At 53.1% G+C, this 19,453-nt stretch overlaps 2 protein-coding genes across 2 annotated transcripts; one reads left to right on the forward strand and one right to left on the reverse strand.

Annotated features, from left to right (window-relative positions):
• Positions 1-598: 598 nt before the first annotated feature.
• On the reverse strand, positions 599-18,310 carry LOC137366869 (NADH-ubiquinone oxidoreductase subunit 8-like; the record flags this gene model as incomplete). Its single annotated transcript, XM_068028442.1, has 5 exons — positions 599-805; positions 11,368-11,496; positions 12,829-13,001; positions 16,063-16,152; positions 18,196-18,310. Coding segments are annotated over 5 exons (639 nt in total), but the record flags the coding sequence as incomplete, so codon positions are not given.
• LOC137366868 (octapeptide-repeat protein T2-like) lies at positions 11,932-12,411 on the forward strand (the record flags this gene model as incomplete). The annotated part of the gene is made up of 1 exon (XM_068028441.1): positions 11,932-12,411. A coding segment is annotated over one exon (480 nt), but the record flags the coding sequence as incomplete, so codon positions are not given.
• Positions 18,311-19,453: the final 1,143 nt, after the last annotated feature.

The raw sequence follows: 19,453 nt of genomic DNA on the forward strand, positions 1-19,453 counted from the left end.
CATGTCTCTGAAATGGCCACAACATCAGGATCCCAGGTACCAACCCATGCTGCAAGCTCACCCACCTTATTCCGGATGCTCCTGGCGTTGAAGTAGACACACTTTAAACCAAGTTCTTGCTTGCCAGTGCCCTCTTGCATCCCTGTAACCTTATCCCTGACCTCACTACTCTCAACATCCTGTACACTGGAACTACAATTTAAGTTCCCATTCCCCTGCTGATTTAGTTTAAACCCCCCCGAAGAGCACTAACAAATCTCCCCCCCAGGATATTGGTACCCCTCTGGTTCAGGTGAAGACCATCCTGTTTGTAGAGGTCCCACCTACCCCAGAAAGAGCCCCAATTATCCAGGAAACCAAAACCCTCCCTCCTACACCATCCCTGCAGCCACGTGTTCAACTCCTCTCTCTCCCTATTCCTCTCTTCGCTCGCACGTGGCACAGGCAACAACCCAGAGATAACAACTCTGGTTGTTCTCGCTCTAAGCTTCCACCCTAGCTCCTAGTTGCCGAATAGATCAGCTCCCAAGCTCATGCACAAATCCCACTGCCTGGGACAGGGCTGCCCGAGCAACGTTGAAAGAAAAGCATGGCCGGCTGGTTTGAAAAGTTAGATTTATTCCCAGGCGTCCGACGAGTGAGATGTCGGCAGCATCGTCTGCCTGTTACACACTCAGCGGTACAGGTAGTCAGCCTGAATGTTGGCTCCGATCTCCGCTTCCCACTTGTCCCCATTGTTCAGAAGCTTCTCCTTGTTGTACAGCAATTCCTCGTGTGTTGCAGTGGAGAACTCAAAGTTAGGGCCCTGTCAAAACAAAGCGTGAAAGGGGGGACAAAGTTAACAGTCACTTGTACAAATGTGGGTTCATTAAGTAAAGCAGCATGGATTTGTTAAAGGTATAATCTGCTCTGATGATGCTACCTTCCATGATGGTGCTTCTGATATGACCTCCTTTTTCCTCAACCATGTCCGGCCCATTCCCCGCACCTCTACTCTCACCCCTTCCCCTCCCTCCCAGAACCGTGACGGGGTTCCTCTTCTCCTCACTTTTCACCCCACCAGCCTCCATATCCAAAGGATCATCCTCCGCCATTTCCGCCACCTCCAGCGTGATGCCACTACCAGTCGCATCTTCCCCTCCCTTCCCCTATCAGCATTCCGAAGAGATCGTTCCCTCCGCGACACCCTGGTCCACTCCTCCATTACCCCCACCACCTCGTCCCCGTTCCATGGCACCTTCCCCTGCAATCGCAGGAGGTGTAATGCCTGCCCATTTACCTCCTCTCTCCACACTATCCCAGGCCCCAAACACTCCTTTCAGGTGAAGCAGCGATTTACTTGTACTTCTTTCAATGTAGTATACTGTATTCGCTGCTCACAGTGTGGTCTCCTCTACATTGGGGAGACCAAGCGCAGACTGGGTGACTGCTTTGCGGAACATCTCCGCTCAGTCCGCAAGCAGGACCCTGAGCTTCCGGTTGCTTGCCATTTCAACACTCCCCCCTGCTCTCATGCTCACATCTCAAATATGTAAACAGATTATGGAAAGATGTAGGAGCAACAGGGTGGTGGTGATAGGAGATTTTAATTTTCCCAACATTGACTGGGATTCACTTAGTGTTAGAGGTCCAGATGGAGCAGAATTTGTAAGGAGCATCCAGGAGGGTTTTCTAGAGCAGTATGAAAATAGTCCAACTCGGGAAGGGGCCATACTGGACCTGGTGTTAGGGAATAAGCCTGGCCAGGTGGTTGAAGTTTTAGTAGGGGACTACTTTGGGAATAGTGATCACAATTCCGTAAGCTTTAAAATAATCATGGACAAAGACAAGAGTGGTCCTAAAGGAAGAGTGCTAAATTGGGGGAAGGCCAACTATACCAAAATTCGGCAGGAGCTGGGGAATGTAGATTGGGAGCAGCTGTTTGAAGGTAAATCCACATGTAATATGTGGGAGGCTTTTAAAGAGAGGTTGATTAGCGTGCAGGAGAGACATGTTCCTGTGCGGCACAGTGGTGCAGTGGTTAGCACTGCAGCCTCACAGCTCCAGGGACCCGGGTTCAATTCTGGGTACTGCCTGTGTGGAGTTTGCAAGTTCTCCCTGTGACCGCGTGGGTTTTCGCCGGGTGCTCCGGTTTCCTCCCACAGCCAAAGACTTGCAAGTGATAGGTAAATTGGCCATTATAAATTGCCCCCAGTGTAGATAGGTGGTAGGGAATATGGGATTACTGTAGGGTTAGTATAAATGGGTGGTTGTTGGTCGGCACAGACTCGGTGGGCCGAAGGGCCTGTTTCAGTGCTGTATCTCTAAAATTAAAAAAAAATTAAAATGAGGGATAGAAATGGCAAGATTAGGGAACCATGGATGACAGGTGAAATTGTGAGACTAGCTAAGAGGAAAAAGGGAGCATACATAAGATCTAGGAGGCTGAAGAAAGACGAAGCTTTGAAAGAATATCGGGAATGTAGGACCAATCTGAAACGAGGAATTAAGAGGGCTAAAAGGGGTCATGAAATATCTTTAGCAAACAGGGTTAAGGAAAATCCCAAAGCCTTTTATTCATATATAAGGAGCAAGAGGGTAACTAGAGAAAGGATTGGCCCACTCAAGGACAAAGGAGGAAAGTTATGCGTGGAGTCAGAGAAAATGGGTGAGATTCTAAACGAGTACTTTGCATCGGTATTCACCGAGGAGAGGGACATGACGGATGTTGAGGTTAGGGACAGATGTTTGATTACTCTAGGTCAAGTCAACATAAGGAGGGAGGAAGTGTTGGGTATTCTAAAAGGCATTAAGGTGGACAAGTCCCCAGGTCCGGATGGGAAGCGAGAGAGGAAATAGCTGGGGCCTTAACAGATATCTTTGCAGCATCCTTAAACACGGGAGAGGTCCCGGAGGACTGGAGAATTGCTAATGTTGTCCCCTTGTTTAAGAAGGGTAGCAGGGATAATCCAGGTAATTATAGACCGGTGAGCCTGACGTCAGTGGTAGGGAAGCTGCTGGAGAAGATACTGAGGGATAGGATCTATTCCCATTTGGAAGAAAATGGGCTTATCAGTGATAGGCAACATGGTTTTGTGAAGGGAAGGTCATGTCTTACCAACTTAATAGAATTCTTTGAGGAAGTGACAAAGTTGATTGATGAGGGAAGGGCTGTAGATGTCATATACATGGACTTCAGTAAGGCGTTTGATAAGGTTCCCCATGGTAGGCTGATGGAGAAAGTGAAGGCGCATGGGGTCCAAGGTGTACTAGCTAGATGGATAAAGAACTGGCTGGGCAACAGGAGACAGAGAGTAGCAGTGGAAGGGAGTTTCTCAAAATGGAGACGTGTGACCAGTGGTGTTCCACAGGGATCCGTGCTGGGACCACTGTTGTTTGTGATATACATAAATGATTTGGAGGAAAGTATAGGTGGTCTGATTAGCAAGTTTGCAGACGACACTAAGATTGGTGGAGTAGCAGATAGTGAAGGGGACTGTCAGAGAATACAGCAGAATATAGATAGATTGGAGAGTTGGGCAGAGAAATGGCAGATGGAGTTCAATCAGGGCAAAAGCGAGGTGATGCATTTTGGAAGATCCAATTCAGAGTGAACTATACAGTAAATGGAAAAGTCCTGGGGAAAATTGATGTACAGAGAGATTTGGGTGTTCAGGTCCATTGTTCCCTGAAGGTGGCAACGCAGGTCAATAGAGTGGTCAAGAAGGCATACGGCATGCTTGCCTTCATCGGACAGGGTATTGAGTACAAGAGTTGGCAGGTCATGTTACAGTTGTATAGGACTTTGGTTCGGCCACATTTGGAATACTGCGTGCAGTTCTGGTTGCCACATTACCAAAGGGATGTGGATGCTTTGGAGAGGGTGCAGAGGAGATTCACCAGGATGTTGCCTGGTATGGAGGGCGCCAGCTATGAAGAGAGGTTGAGTAGATTAGGATTATTTTCATTAGAAAGACGGAGGTTGAGGGGGGACCTGATTGAGGTGTACAAAATCATGAGAGGTATAGACAGGGTGGATAGCAAGAAGCTTTTTCCCAGAGTGGGGGATTCAATTACTAGGGGACACGAGTTCACAGTGAAAGGGGAAAAGTTTAGGGGGGATATGCGTGGAAAGTTCTTTACGCAGAGGGTGGTGGGTGCCTGGAACGCGTTGCCAGCGGAGGTGGTAGACGCGGGCACGATAGCGTCTTTTAAGATGTATCTAGACAGATACATGAATGGGCAGGAAGTAAAGAGATACAGACCCTTAGAAAATAGGCAACATGTTTAGACAGAGAATCTGGATCGGCGCAGGCTTGGAGGGCCGAAGGGCCTGTTCCTGTGCTGTAATTTTCTTTGTTCTTTGTCCTGGGGTTGCTGCAGTGTTCCAGTGAACATCAACGCAAGCTCGAGGAACAGCACCTCATCTACCGATTAGGCACACTACAGCCTGCCGGACTGAACATTGAGTTCAATAATTTCAGAGCATGACAGCCCCCATTTTACTTTCATTTTTAGTTATTTTTTTCTTCCTTTTTTTTTACATTCTTTTTTACAATCTTTTTTTTTTGCATTTTTTTCATTTCATCTTAGTTTGTTCAGTTTGCTTACCCACTGTTTTTTTTTTCAGGTTTGCACTTGCTGCTGTTCAACATTCAGTGTATTCACACCTAATCTGTACTAATGCTTTGTCTTTCAACACACCATTAACATATTGTTTGCCTTTGCTCCGTGACCTTTTGGTCAGCTATGTGGCCTGGTCCAATCTGCACCTTCTCCTTTGTTATCTCTTGCCCCACCCCCACCTCACTTGCTCATAACCTGTGACTTTTCTAATATTTGTCAGTTCCGAAGAAGGGTCACTGACCCGAAACGTTAACTCTACTTCTCTTTCCACAGATGCTGCCAGACCTGCTGAGTGGTTCCAGCATTTCTTGTTTTTATTTCAGATTTCCAGCATCCGCAGTATTTTGTTTTTATTTGTTAAAGGCACATTGTGTTTAACTAATTTAATGGAGTTTTTCAATGTGGTAACAGAGAGGGATGATGAGGGTCATGTGGTTGATGTGGTCGAAATGGACTTCCAAAAGGCATTTGATAAAGTTCCACATGACAGACTTGTCAGCAAAGTCGAAGTGCATGGAATAAAACGGACAGCAGCAAACGGCTGAGAGAAAGGAAACAGAAAGTATTGTTCAAAATCATGAGGTGTCTGAACAGAATACATCGGGGGAAACTGTTCGCATTGGTGGGAGGATCGAGAAGCAGAGGACATGAATTGCGATTGGCTGTTTTACCAATGACGACACAACGGAAAACCTTTTCACTTTGGGAATGGTTCGGATCCGGAATGAACTACCAGAGTGTGGTGGATGCAGATTCAGCAGTGGGACACACACAGCCCACGTCCCGGTCTTGTACACACCTCCACAATGTCATCCACTGTATACAGAGACACTGAGACACACACAGCCCACGTCCCGGTCTTGTACACACCTCCACAATGTCATCCACTGTATACAGAGACACTGAGACACACACAGCCCACGTCCCGGTCTTGTACACACCTCCACAATGTCATCCACTGTATACAGAGACACTGAGACACACACAGCCCACCTCCCGGTCTTGTACATACCTCCACAACGTCATCCACTGTATACAGAGACACTGAGACACACACAGCCCACGTCCCGGTCTTGTACACACCTCCACAATGTCATCCACTGTATACAGAGACACTGAGACACACACAGCCCACGTCCCGGTCTTGTACACACCTCCACAATGTCATCCACTGTATACAGAGACACTGAGACACACACAGCCCACGTCCCGGTCTTGTACACACCTCCACAATGTCATCCACTGTATACAGAGACACTGAGACACACACAGCCCACGTCCCGGTCTTGTACACACCTCCACAATGTCATCCACTGTATACAGAGACACTGAGACACACACAGCCCACCTCCCGGTCTTGTACATACCTCCACAACGTCATCCACTGTATACAGAGACACTGAGACACACACAGCCCACGTCCCGGTCTTGTACACACCTCCACAATGTCATCCACTGTATACAGAGACACTGAGACACACACAGCCCACGTCCCGGTCTTGTACACACCTCCACAATGTCATCCACTGTATACAGAGACACTGAGACACACACAGCCCACGTCCCGGTCTTGTACACACCTCCACAATGTCATCCACTGTATACAGAGACACTGAGACACACACAGCCCACGTCCCGGTCTTGTACACACCTCCACAATGTCATCCACTGTATACAGAGACACTGAGACACACACAGCCCACGTCCCGGTCTTGTACACACCTCCACAATGTCATCCACTGTATACAGAGACACTGAGACACACACAGCCCACCTCCCGGTCTTGTACATACCTCCACAACGTCATCCACTGTATACAGAGACACTGAGACACACACAGCCCACGTCCCGGTCTTGTACACACCTCCACAATGTCATCCACTGTATACAGAGACACTGAGACACACACAGCCCACCTCCCGGTCTTGTACATACCTCCACAACGTCATCCACTGTATACAGAGACACTGAGACACACACAGCCCACGTCCCGGTCTTGTACATACCTCCACAATGTCATCCACTGTATACAGAGACACTGAGACACACACAGCCCACGTCCCGGTCTTGTACACACCTCCACAATGTCATCCACTGTATACAGAGACACTGAGACACACACAGCCCACCTCCCGGTCTTGTACACACCTCCACAATGTCATCCACTGTATACAGAGACACTGAGACACACACAGCCCACGTCCCGGTCTTGTACATACCTCCACAATGTCATCCACTGTATACAGAGACACTGAGACACACACAGCCCACGTCCCGGTCTTGTACACACCTCCACAATGTCATCCACTGTATACAGAGACACTGAGACACACACAGCCCACGTCCCGGTCTTGTACACACCTCCACAATGTCATCCACTGTATACAGAGACACTGAGACACACACAGCCCACCTCCCGGTCTTGTACACACCTCCACAATGTCATCCACTGTAAACAGAGACACTGAGACACACACAGCCCACGTCCCGGTCTTGTACATACCTCCACAATGTCATCCACTGTATACAGAGACACTGAGACACACACAGCCCACGTCCCGGTCTTGTACACACCTCCACAATGTCATCCACTGTATACAGAGACACTGAGACACACACAGCCCACCTCCCGGTCTTGTACACACCTCCACAATGTCATCCACTGTATACAGAGACACTGAGACACACACAGCCCACGTCCCGGTCTTGTACATACCTCCACAATGTCATCCACTGTATACAGAGACACTGAGACACACACAGCCCACGTCCCGGTCTTGTACACACCTCCACAATGTCATCCACTGTATACAGAGACACTGAGACACACACAGCCCACGTCCCGGTCTTGTACACACCTCCACAATGTCATCCACTGTATACAGAGACACTGAGACACACACAGCCCACCTCCCGGTCTTGTACACACCTCCACAATGTCATCCACTGTATACAGAGACACTGAGACACACACAGCCCACGTCCCGGTCTTGTACACACCTCCACAATGTCATCCACTGTATACAGAGACACTGAGATACACACAGCCCACGTCCCGGTCTTGTACACACCTCCACAATGTCATCCACTGTATACAGAGACACTGAGACACACACAGCCCACATCCCGGTCTTGTACATACCTCCACAATGTCATCCACTGTATACAGAGACACTGAGACACACACAGCCCACTTCCCGGTCTTGTACACACCTCCACAATGTCATCCACTGTATACAGAGACACTGAGACACACACAGCCCACGTCCCGGTCTTGTACACACCTCCACAATGTCATCCACTGTATACAGAAACACTGAGACACACACAGCACACGTCCCGGTCTTGTACACACCTCCACAATGTCATCCACTGTAAACAGAGACACTGAGACACACACAGCCCACCTCCCGGTCTTGTACACACCTCCACAATGTCATCCACTGTATACAGAGACACTGAGACACACACAGCCCACGTCCCGGTCTTGTACACACCTCCACAATGTCATCCACTGTATACAGAGACACTGAGACACACACAGCCCACGTCCCGGTCTTGTACACACCTCCACAATGTCATCCACTGTATACAGAGACACTGAGACACACACAGCCCACGTCCCGGTCTTGTACACACCTCCACAATGTCATCCACTGTATACAGAGACACTGAGACACACACAGCCCACGTCCCGGTCTTGTACACACCTCCACAATGTCATCCACTGTATACAGAGACACTGAGACACACACAGCCCATGTCCCGGTCTTGTACATACCTCCACAATGTCATCCACTGTGTACAGAGACACTGAGACACACACAGCCCACCTCCCGGTCTTGTACACACCTCCACAATGTCATCCACTGTATACAGAGACACTGAGACACACACAGCCCACGTCCCGGTCTTGTACACACCTCCATAATGTCATCCACTGTATACAGAGACACTGAGACACACACAGCCCATGTCCCGGTCTTGTACATACCTCCAGAATGGCATCCACTGTATACAGAGACACTGAGACACACAAAGCCCATGTCCCGGTCTTGTACACACCTCCACAATGTCATCCACTGTATACAGAGACACTGAGACACACACAGCCCACGTCCCGGTCTTGGACACACCTCCACAATGTCATCCACTGTATACAGAGACACTGAGACACACACAGCCCACGTCCCGGTCTTGTACACACCTCCACAATGTCATCCACTGTATACAGAGACACTGAGACACACACAGCCCACGTCCCGGTCTTGTACACACCTCCACAATGTCATCCACTGTATACAGAGACACTGAGACACACACAGCCCACCTCCCGGTCTTGTACACACCTCCACAATGTCATCCACTGTATACAGAGACACTGAGACACATACAGCCCACGTCCCGGTCTTGTACATACCTCCACAATGGCATCCACTGTATACAGAGACACTGAGACACACACAGCCCACGTCCCGGTCTTGTACACACCTCCACAATGTCATCCACTGTATACAGAGACACTGAGACACACACAGCCCACGTCCCGGTCTTGTACACACCTCCACAATGTCATCCACTGTATACAGAGACACTGAGACACACACAGCCCATGTCCCGGTCTTGTACATACCTCCACAATGTCATCCACTGTATACAGAGACACTGAGACACACACAGCCCACCTCCCGGTCTTGTACACACCTCCACAATGTCATCCACTGTATACAGAGACACTGAGACACACACAGCCCACCTCCCGGTCTTGTACATACCTCCACAATGGCATCCACTGTATACAGAGACACTGAGACACACACAGCCCATGTCCCGGTCTTGTACACACCTCCACAATGTCATCCACTGTATACAGAGACACTGAGATACACACAGCCCACGTCCCGGTCTTGTACACACCTCCACAATGTCATCCACTGTATACAGAGACACTGAGACACACACAGCCCACGTCCCGGTCTTGTACACACCTCCACAATGTCATCCACTGTATACAGAGACACTGAGACACACACAGCCCACGTCCCGGTCTTGTACATACCTCCAGAATGGCATCCACTGTATACAGAGATACTGAGACACACAAAGCCCATGTCCCGGTCTTGTACACACCTCCACAATGTCATCCACTGTATACAGAGACACTGAGACACACACAGCCCACCTCCCGGTCTTGTACACACATCCACAATGTCATCCACTGTATACAGAGACACTGAGACACACACAGCCCACGTCCCGGTCTTGTACACACCTCCACAATGTCATCCACTGTATACAGAGACACTGAGACACACACAGCCCACGTCCCGGTCTTGTACATACCTCCACAATGGCATCCACTGTATACAGAGACACTGAGACACACACAGCCCACGTCCCGGTCTTGTACACACCTCCACAATGTCATCCACTGTATATAGAGACACTGAGACACACACAGCCCACGTCCCGGTCTTGTACACACCTCCACAATGTCATCCACTGTATACAGAGACACTGAGACACACACAGCCCATGTCCCGGTCTTGTACATACCTCCACAATGTCATCCACTGTATACAGAGACACTGAGACACACACAGCCCACCTCCCGGTCTTGTACACACCTCCACAATGTCATCCACTGTATACAGAGACACTGAGACACACGCAGCCCACGTCCCGGTCTTGTACATACCTCCACAATGTCATCCACTGTATACAGAGACACTGAGATACACACAGCCCACGTCCCGGTCTTGTACACACCTCCACAATGTCATCCACTGTATACAGAGACACTGAGACACACGCAGCCCACGTCCCGGTCTTGTGCACACCTCCACAATGTCATCCACTGTATACAGAGACACTGAGACACACACAGCCCACGTCCCGGTCTTGTACACACCTCCACAATGTCATCCACTGTATACAGAGACACTGAGACACACACAGCCCACGTCCCGGTCTTGTACACACCTCCACAATGTCATCCACTGTATACAGAGACACTGAGACACACACAGCCCACGTCCCGGTCTTGTACACACCTCCACAATGTCATCCACTGTATACAGAGACACTGAGACACACACAGCCCACGTCCCGGTCTTGTACACACCTCCACAATGTCATCCACTGTATACAGAGACACTGAGACACACACAGCCCACGTCCCGGTCTTGTACACACCTCCACAATGTCATCCACTGTATACAGAGACACTGAGACACACACAGCCCACTTCCCGGTCTTGTACACACCTCCACAATTCATCCACTGTATACAGAGACACTGAGACACACACAGCCCACGTCCCGGTCTTGTACACACCTCCACAATGTCATCCACTGTATACAGAGACACTGAGACACACACAGCCCACGTCCCGGTCTTGTACACACCTCCACAATGTCATCCACTGTATACAGAGACACTGAGACACACACAGCCCACGTCCCGGTCTTGTACACACCTCCACAATGTCATCCACTGTATACAGAGACACTGAGACACACACAGCCCACTTCCCGGTCTTGTACACACCTCCACAATGTCATCCACTGTATACAGAGACACTGAGACACACACAGCCCACGTCCCGGTCTTGTACACACCTCCACAATGTCATCCACTGTATACAGAGACACTGAGACACACACAGCCCACGTCCCGGTCTTGTACATACCTCCACAATGTCATCCACTGTATACAGAGACACTGAGACACACACAGCCCACGTCCCGGTCTTGTACATACCTCCACAATGGCATCCACAGGACAAGCCTCCTGACAGAAGCCACAGTAAATGCACTTAGTCATATCGATGTCATATCTCGTTGTTCTGCGACTCCCATCGGCCCTCGTCTCAGCCTCAATTGTGATCGCCTGAAAAAGGGGGGGGCAGAGCGAGAGAGAGAGAGGGGGCAGAGCGAGAGAGAGAGAGGGGGCAGAGCGAGAGAGAGAGAGGGGGCAGAGCGAGAGAGAGAGAGGGGGAAGAGCGAGAGAGAGAGAGAGGGGGCAGAGCGAGAGAGAGAGAGAGAGAGGGGGCGGAGCGAGCGAGAGAGAGAGAGAGAGAGGGGGCGGAGCGAGAGAGGGGGCAGAGCGAGAGAGAGAGGGGGCGGAGCGAGAGAGGGGGCAGAGCGAGAGAGAGAGGGGGCGGAGCGAGAGAGAGGGCAGAGCGAGAGAGAGAGAGAGAGGGGGCAGAGCGAGAGAGAGAGAGAGAGGGGGCAGAGCGAGAGAGAGAGAGAGAGGGGGCAGAGTGAGAGAGAGAGAGAGAGAGGGGGCAGAGCGAGAGAGAGAGAGAGAGGGGGCAGAGCGAGAGAGAGAGAGAGAGGGGGCAGAGCGAGAGAGAGAGAGAGAGGGGGCAGAGCGAGAGAGAGAGAGAGAGAGGAGAGAGAGAGAGAGAGGGGGCAGAGCGAGAGAGGGGGCAGAGCGAGAGAGGGGGCAGAGAGAGAGAGGGGGCAGAGCGAGAGAGAGAGAGAGGGGGCAGAGCGCGAGAGAGAGAGAGAGAGGGGGCAGAGCGCGAGAGAGAGAGAGAGGGGGCAGAGCGAGAGAGAGAGAGGGGGCAGAGCGAGAGAGGGGGCAGAGAGAGAGAGGGGGCAGAGAGAGAGAGGGGGCAGAGCGAGAGAGAGAGAGGGGGCAGAGCGAGAGAGAGAGAGAGAGGGGGCAGAGCGAGAGAGAGAGGGGGCAGAGCGAGAGAGAGAGAGAGAGGGGGCAGAGCGCGAGAGAGAGAGAGAGGGGGCAGAGCGCGAGAGAGAGAGAGAGGGGGCCGAGAGAGAGAGAGCGCAAAGAAAGTGTTAATCAGGGTCAATTTAACGGTGATGAAGCCACCCTCACCGCCCCGCTCCACACCCCGGCCCGCCCCCATGGCCGCGCCCGCTCCACACCCTCGCCAGCCCCCAGGCCCCGCCCGCTCCACACCCTTGCCCGCCCCTTGGCCCCGCCCGCTCCACACCCTTGCCCACCCCCTGTCCCCACCCGCCTCCTGGCCCCGCCCGCTTCACACCCTCGCCCGCCCGCTGGCCCCGCCCGCTTCACACCCTCGCCCGCCCCCTGGCCCCACCCGCTCCCACCCTCGCCCACCCGCTGGCCCCGCCCGCTTCACACCCTCGCCCGCCCCCTGGCCCCACCCGCTCCCACCCTCGCCCACCCGCTGGCCCCGCCCGCTTCACACCCTCGCCCGCCCGCTGGACACCATCACCCGCTCTCCATACATACCTGAGCAGGACAGACAGCCTCACACAGTTTACAAGCAATACAACGTTCCTCGCCCGAAGGATATCTTCGCAAAGCGTGCTCGCCTCGGAACCGAGGACTCAGCGGCCCCTTCTCAAACGGGTAGTTCAGGGTGGCTGGTTCCCGAAACAAGTAGCTCAATGTCATAGCGAGCCCTGCAAACGAAAAGGAGAGTTACTGATGTTACCGCGGACACAGTGATCGGCGGTCAGCGAGCGATCGGTGGTCAGTGAGCGATCGGCGGTCAGTGAGGTTCCTCGGACAGTGAGTGATCGGCGGTCAGTGAGTGATCGGCGGTCAGTGAGCGATCGGTGGTCAGTGAGTGATCGGCGGACAGTGAGTGATCGGCGGACAGTGAGTGATCGGCGGACTGTGAGGTTCTTCGGACAGTGAGTGATCGGCGGTCAGTGAGTGATCGGCGGTCAGTGAGCGATCGGCGGTCAGTGAGCGATCGGCGGACAGTGAGGTTCCTCGGACAGTGAGTGATCGGCGGTCAGTGAGTGATCGGCGGTCAGTGAGCGATCGGCGGTCAGTGAGCGATCGACGGACAGTGAGTGATCGGCGGTCAGTGAGCGATCGGCGGTCAGTGAGCGATCGGTGGTCAGTGAGCGATCGGCGGTCAGTGAGGTTCCTCGGACAGTGAGGTTCCCCGGACAGTGAGTGATCGGCGGACAGTGAGCGATCGACGGACAGTGAGCGATCGACGGACAGTGAGCGATCGACGGACAGTGAGTGATCGGCGGTCAGTGAGCGATCGACGGACAGTGAGGTTCCCCGGACAGTGAGCGATCGACGGACAGTGAGCGATCGACGGACAGTGAGGTTCCCCGGACAGTGAGCGATCGACGGACAGTGAGTGATCGGCGGTCAGTGAGCGATCGACGGTCAGTGAGTGATCGGCGGTCAGTGAGGTTCCTCGGACAGTGAGGTTCCCCGGACAGTGAGTGATCGGCGGACAGTGAGCGATCGACGGACAGTGAGGTTCCCCGGACAGTGAGCGATCGACGGACAGTGAGTGATCGGCGGTCAGTGAGCGATCGACGGACAGTGAGGTTCCCCGGACAGTGAGCGATCGACGGACAGTGAGCGATCGACGGACAGTGAGGTTCCCCGGACAGTGAGCGATCGACGGACAGTGAGTGATCGGCGGTCAGTGAGCGATCGACGGACAGTGAGGTTCCTCGGACAGTGAGTGATCGGTGGTCAGTGAGCGATCGGCGGTCAGTGAGTGATCGGCGGTCAGTGAGTGATCGGCGGACTGTGAGTGATCGGTGGTCAGTGAGCGATCGGCGGTCAGTGAGTGATCGGCGGACTGTGAGTGATCGGTGGTCAGTGAGCGATCGGCGGTCAGTGAGTGATCGGCGGACTGTGAGGTTCCTCGGACAGTGAGCGATCGACGGACAGTGAGGTTCTTCGGACAGTGAGTGATCGGCGGACAGTGAGGTTCCCCGGACAGTGAGTGATCGGCGGACTGTGAGGTTCCCCGGACAGTGAGCGATCGACGGACAGTGAGGTTCCCCGGACAGTGAGTGATCGGCGGACAGTGAGCGATCGGCGGACAGTGAGCGATCGGCGGACAGTGAGCGATCGGCGGACAGTGAGTGATCGGCGGTCAGTGAGTGATCGGCGGTCAGTGAGCGATCGGCGGACAGTGAGCGATCGGCGGACAGTGAGCGATCGGCGGACAGTGAGCGATCGGCGGTCAGTGAGTGATCGGCGGTCAGTGAGCGATCGGCGGACAGTGAGCGATCGGCGGTCAGTGAGTGATCGGCGGTCAGTGAGCGATCGGCGGTCAGTGAGCGATCGGCGGACAGTGAGCGATCGGCGGTCAGTAAGTGATCGGCGGTCAGTGAGGTTCCAAGGACAGTGAGTGATCGGCGGTCAGTGAGTGATCGGCGGTCAGTGAGCGATCGGCGGACAGTGAGTGATCGACGGACAGTGAGTGATCGGCGGACTGTGAGGTTCTTCGGACAGTGAGTGATCGGCGGACAGTGAGTGATCGGCGGTCAGTGAGGTTCCTCGGACAGTGAGTGATCGGCGGACAGTGAGGTTCCCCGGACAGTGAGCGATCGACGGACAGTGAGGTTCCAAGGACAGTGAGTGATCGGCGGTCAGTGAGGTTCCCCGGACAGTGAGCGATCGGCGGTCAGTGAGGTTCCCCGGACAGTGAGTGATCGACGGACAGTGAGGTTCCCCGGACAGTGAGTGATCGGCGGACAGTGAGCGATCGGCGGTCAGTGAGGTTCCTCGGACAGTGAGTGATCGGCGGACAGTGAGGTTCCCCGGACAGTGAGTGATCGACGGACAGTGAGGTTCCCCGGACAGTGAGTGATCGGCGGACAGTGAGCGATCGGCGGACTGTGAGGTTCCTCGGACAGTGAGTGATCGGCGGACAGTGAGTGATCGGCGGTCAGTGAGGTTCCTCGGACAGTGAGTGATCGGCGGACAGTGAGGTTCCCCGGACAGTGAGGTTCCCCGGACAGTGAGTGATCGGCGGTCAGTGAGGTTCCTCGGACAGTGAGTGATCGGCGGACAGTGAGTGATCGGCGGTCAGTGAGGTTCCTCGGACAGTGAGTGATCGGCGGACAGTGAGTGATCGGCGGACTGTGAGGTTCCTCGGACAGTGAGCGATCGGCGGACAGTGAGTGATCGACGGACAGTGAGTGATCGGCGGACAGTGAGGTTCCCCGGACAGTGAGGTTCCCCGGACAGTGAGCGATCGACGGACAGTGAGGTTCCAAGGACAGTGAGTGATCGGCGGTCAGTGAGGTTCCCCGGACAGTGAGCGATCGGCGGTCAGTGAGGTTCCCCGGACAGTGAGTGATCGACGGACAGTGAGGTTCCCCGGACAGTGAGTGATCGGCGGACAGTGAGCGATCGGCGGACAGTGAGTGATCGGCGGACAGTGAGCGATCGGCGGTCAGTGAGTGATCGGCGGTCAGTGAGTGATCGGCGGACAGTGAGGTTCCCCGGACAGTGAGTGATCGGCGGTCAGTGAGCGATCGGCGGTCAGTGAGCGATCGGCGGACAGTGAGCGATCGGCGGTCAGTGAGCGATCGGCGGTCAGTGAGCGGTTCCCCGGACAGTGAGTGATCGGCGGTCAGTGAGCGATCGGCGGACAGTGAGAGGTTCCCCGGTCGGCGAGAGGTTCTGGTTTCCTCTCCACTGCCCCTGGCCTACACAGATGATTATGAATAGCGTGAAGTTTGTTCTCACCTCGGAATAACTCTGTCCATAACAGAGTTTGTGCAGCATTGTCAGTGATTGTTCGTAAATCCTTGGGTTCCTCCTTCAGATTGACGTACTCTGCCGGAATAGTAGATCCAATCACTTGAGTAATGGAGAGTAGCAGAGATACACACGACAGATACTGTATTAACACCCAGAGCAAACACACACACACGACAGATACTGTATTAACACCCAGAGCAAACACACACACACGACAGATACTGTATTAACACCCAGAGCAGACACACACACACGACAGATACTGTATTAACACCCAGAGCAGACACACACACACGACAGATACTGTATTAACACCCAGAGCAGACACACACACACGACAGATACTGTATTAACACCCAGAGCACACACACACACGACAGATACTGTATTAACACCCAGAACAGACACACACACACGACAGATACTGTATTAACACCCAGAACAGACACACACACACGACAGATACTGTATTAACACCCAGAGCAGGAGCACACGACAGATACTGTATTAACACCCAGAACAGACACACACACACGACAGATACTGTATTAACACCCAGAGCAGACACACACACACGACAGATACTGTATTAACACCCAGAACAGACACACACACATGACAGATACTGTATTAACACCCAGAGCAGACACACACACACGACAGATACTGTATTAACACCCAGAACAGACACACACACACGACAGATACTGTATTAACACCCAGAGCAGACACACACGACAGATACTGTATTAACACCCAGAGCAGACACACACACACGACAGATACTGTATTAACACCCAGAACAGACACACACACACACGACAGATACTGTATTAACACCCAGAGCAGACACACACACGACAGATACTGTATTAACACCCAGAACAGACACACACACACGACAGATACTGTATTAACACCCAGAGCAGGAGCACACGACAGATACTGTATTAACACCCAGAACAGACACACACACACGACAGATACTGTATTAACACCCAGAACAGACACACACACACGACAGATACTGTATTAACACCCAGAACAGACACACGCGACAGATACTGTATTAACACCCAGAGCAGACACACACACACGACAGATACTGTATTAACACCCAGAACAGACACACACACACGACAGATACTGTATTAACACCCAGAGCAGGAGCACACGACAGATACTGTATTAACACCCAGAACAGACACACACGACAGATACTGTATTAACACCCAGAACAGACACACACACACGACAGATACTGTATTAACACCCAGAGCAGACACACACGACAGATACTGTATTAACACCCAGAGCAGACACACACACACGACAGATACTGTATTACCACCCAGAGCAGACACACACACACGACAGATACTGTATTAACACCCAGAGCAGACACACACGACAGATACTGTATTAACACCCAGAGCAGACACACACACACGACAGATACTGTATTAACACCCAGAGCAGACACACACACACGACAGATACTGTATTAACACCCAGAGCAGACACACACACACGACAGATACTGTATTACCACCCAGAGCAGACACACACACACGACAGATACTGTATTAACACCCAGAACAGACACACACACACGACAGATACTGTATTAACACCCAGAGCAGACACACACGACAGATACTGTATTAACACCCAGAACAGACACACACACACGACAGATACTGTATTAACACCCAGAGCAGACACACACGACAGATACTGTATTAACACCCAGAACAGACACACACACACGACATATACTGTATTAACACCCAGAGCAGACACACACGACAGATACTGTATTAACACCCAGAGCAGACACACACACACGACAGATACTGTATTAACACCCAGAGCAGACACACACGACAGATACTGTATTAACACCCAGAACAGACACACACGACAGATACTGTATTAACACCCAGAACAGACACACACACACGACAGATACTGTATTAACACCCAGAGCAGACACACACGACAGATACTGTATTAACACCCAGAACAGACACACACACACGACAGATACTGTATTAACACCCAGAGCAGACACACACACACGACAGAAACAGCTGGTAAATTGCAGTGAAAACTCACTGTAGTTTTTTAACTGTCCGGCTGTGCTGAACTGACGGAGTAAGCCCGGGATCAGGAGCTTTCCTGTGATCCAAAGAAGTATGTTAGAAACAGGATCTTTCCTCACCCTCGCTCCCTACTCCCCCTCCTCCTCAATCTCGGACCCCTCTCACTGCTCCTCACCCTCGCTCCCTACTCCCCCCCCCCACCCGTCCTCACCCTCGGACCCCTCTCACTGCTCCTCACCCTCGCTCCCTACTCCCCCCCCCTCCCCGTCCTCACCCTCGGACCCTTCTCCCTGCTCCTCACCCTCGCACCCTACTCCCCATCCTCCTCACTCTCGGACCCCTCTCCCCGCTCCTCACCCTTGCTCCCTACTCCCCACCCCCCCCCTCACCCTCGCACCCTACTCCCCCTCGGACCCCTCTCCCCGCTCCTCACCCTCGCTCCCTACTCCCCCTCCTCCTCACTCTCGGACCCCTCTCCCTGCCCCTCACCCTCGCTCACTACTGCCCCTCCTCCTCACTCTCGGACCGCTCTCCCTTATCCTCACCTTCGCACCCCACTCCCCACTCCCCTCTCCTCACCCTCGCTCCCACTCCTCACTCCCCTCTCCTCACCCTCGCTCCCACTCCTCACTACCCCCTCCTCACCCTCGCTCCCCACTCCCCCCTCCTCACCCTCGCCCCACACTCCACCCTCCTCACCCTCGGACCACTCACCAAGGGGCTGGCGGAGGTTACAGAGATAGGGAGGGTTGTAGGGGTAGAGGGGGTTAGAGAGATAGGGAGGGTTGTAGGGGACTGGAGGAGGTTACAGAGATAGGGAGGGTTGTAGGGGGCTGGAGGAGGTTACAGAGATAGGGAGGGTTGTAGAGGGCTGGAGGGGGTTACAGAGATAGGGAGGGTTGTAGGGGTAGAGGGGGTTAGAGAGATAGGGACGGTTGTAGGGGACTGGAGGGGGTTACAGAGATAGGGAGGGTTGTAGGGGTAGAGGGGGTTAGAGAGATAGGGAGGGTTGTAGGGGACTGGAGGAGGTTACAGAGATAGGGAGGGTTGTAGAGGGCTGGAGCGGGTTACAGAGATAAGGAGGGTTGTAGGGGACTGGAGGAGGTTACAGAGATAGGGAGGGTTGTAGGGGGCTGGAGGGGGTTACAGAGATAGGGAGGGTTGTAGGGGACTGGAGGAGGTTACAGAGATAGGGAGGGTTGTAGGGGGCTGGAGGGGGTTACAGAGATAGGGAGGGTTGTAGGGGGCTGGAGGGGGTGAGAGATAGGGAG

Source organism: Heterodontus francisci, unplaced genomic scaffold (genome assembly GCF_036365525.1).
Source record: "Heterodontus francisci isolate sHetFra1 unplaced genomic scaffold, sHetFra1.hap1 HAP1_SCAFFOLD_1257, whole genome shotgun sequence".
In the NCBI taxonomy this organism is placed as follows: domain Eukaryota; kingdom Metazoa; phylum Chordata; class Chondrichthyes; order Heterodontiformes; family Heterodontidae; genus Heterodontus; species Heterodontus francisci.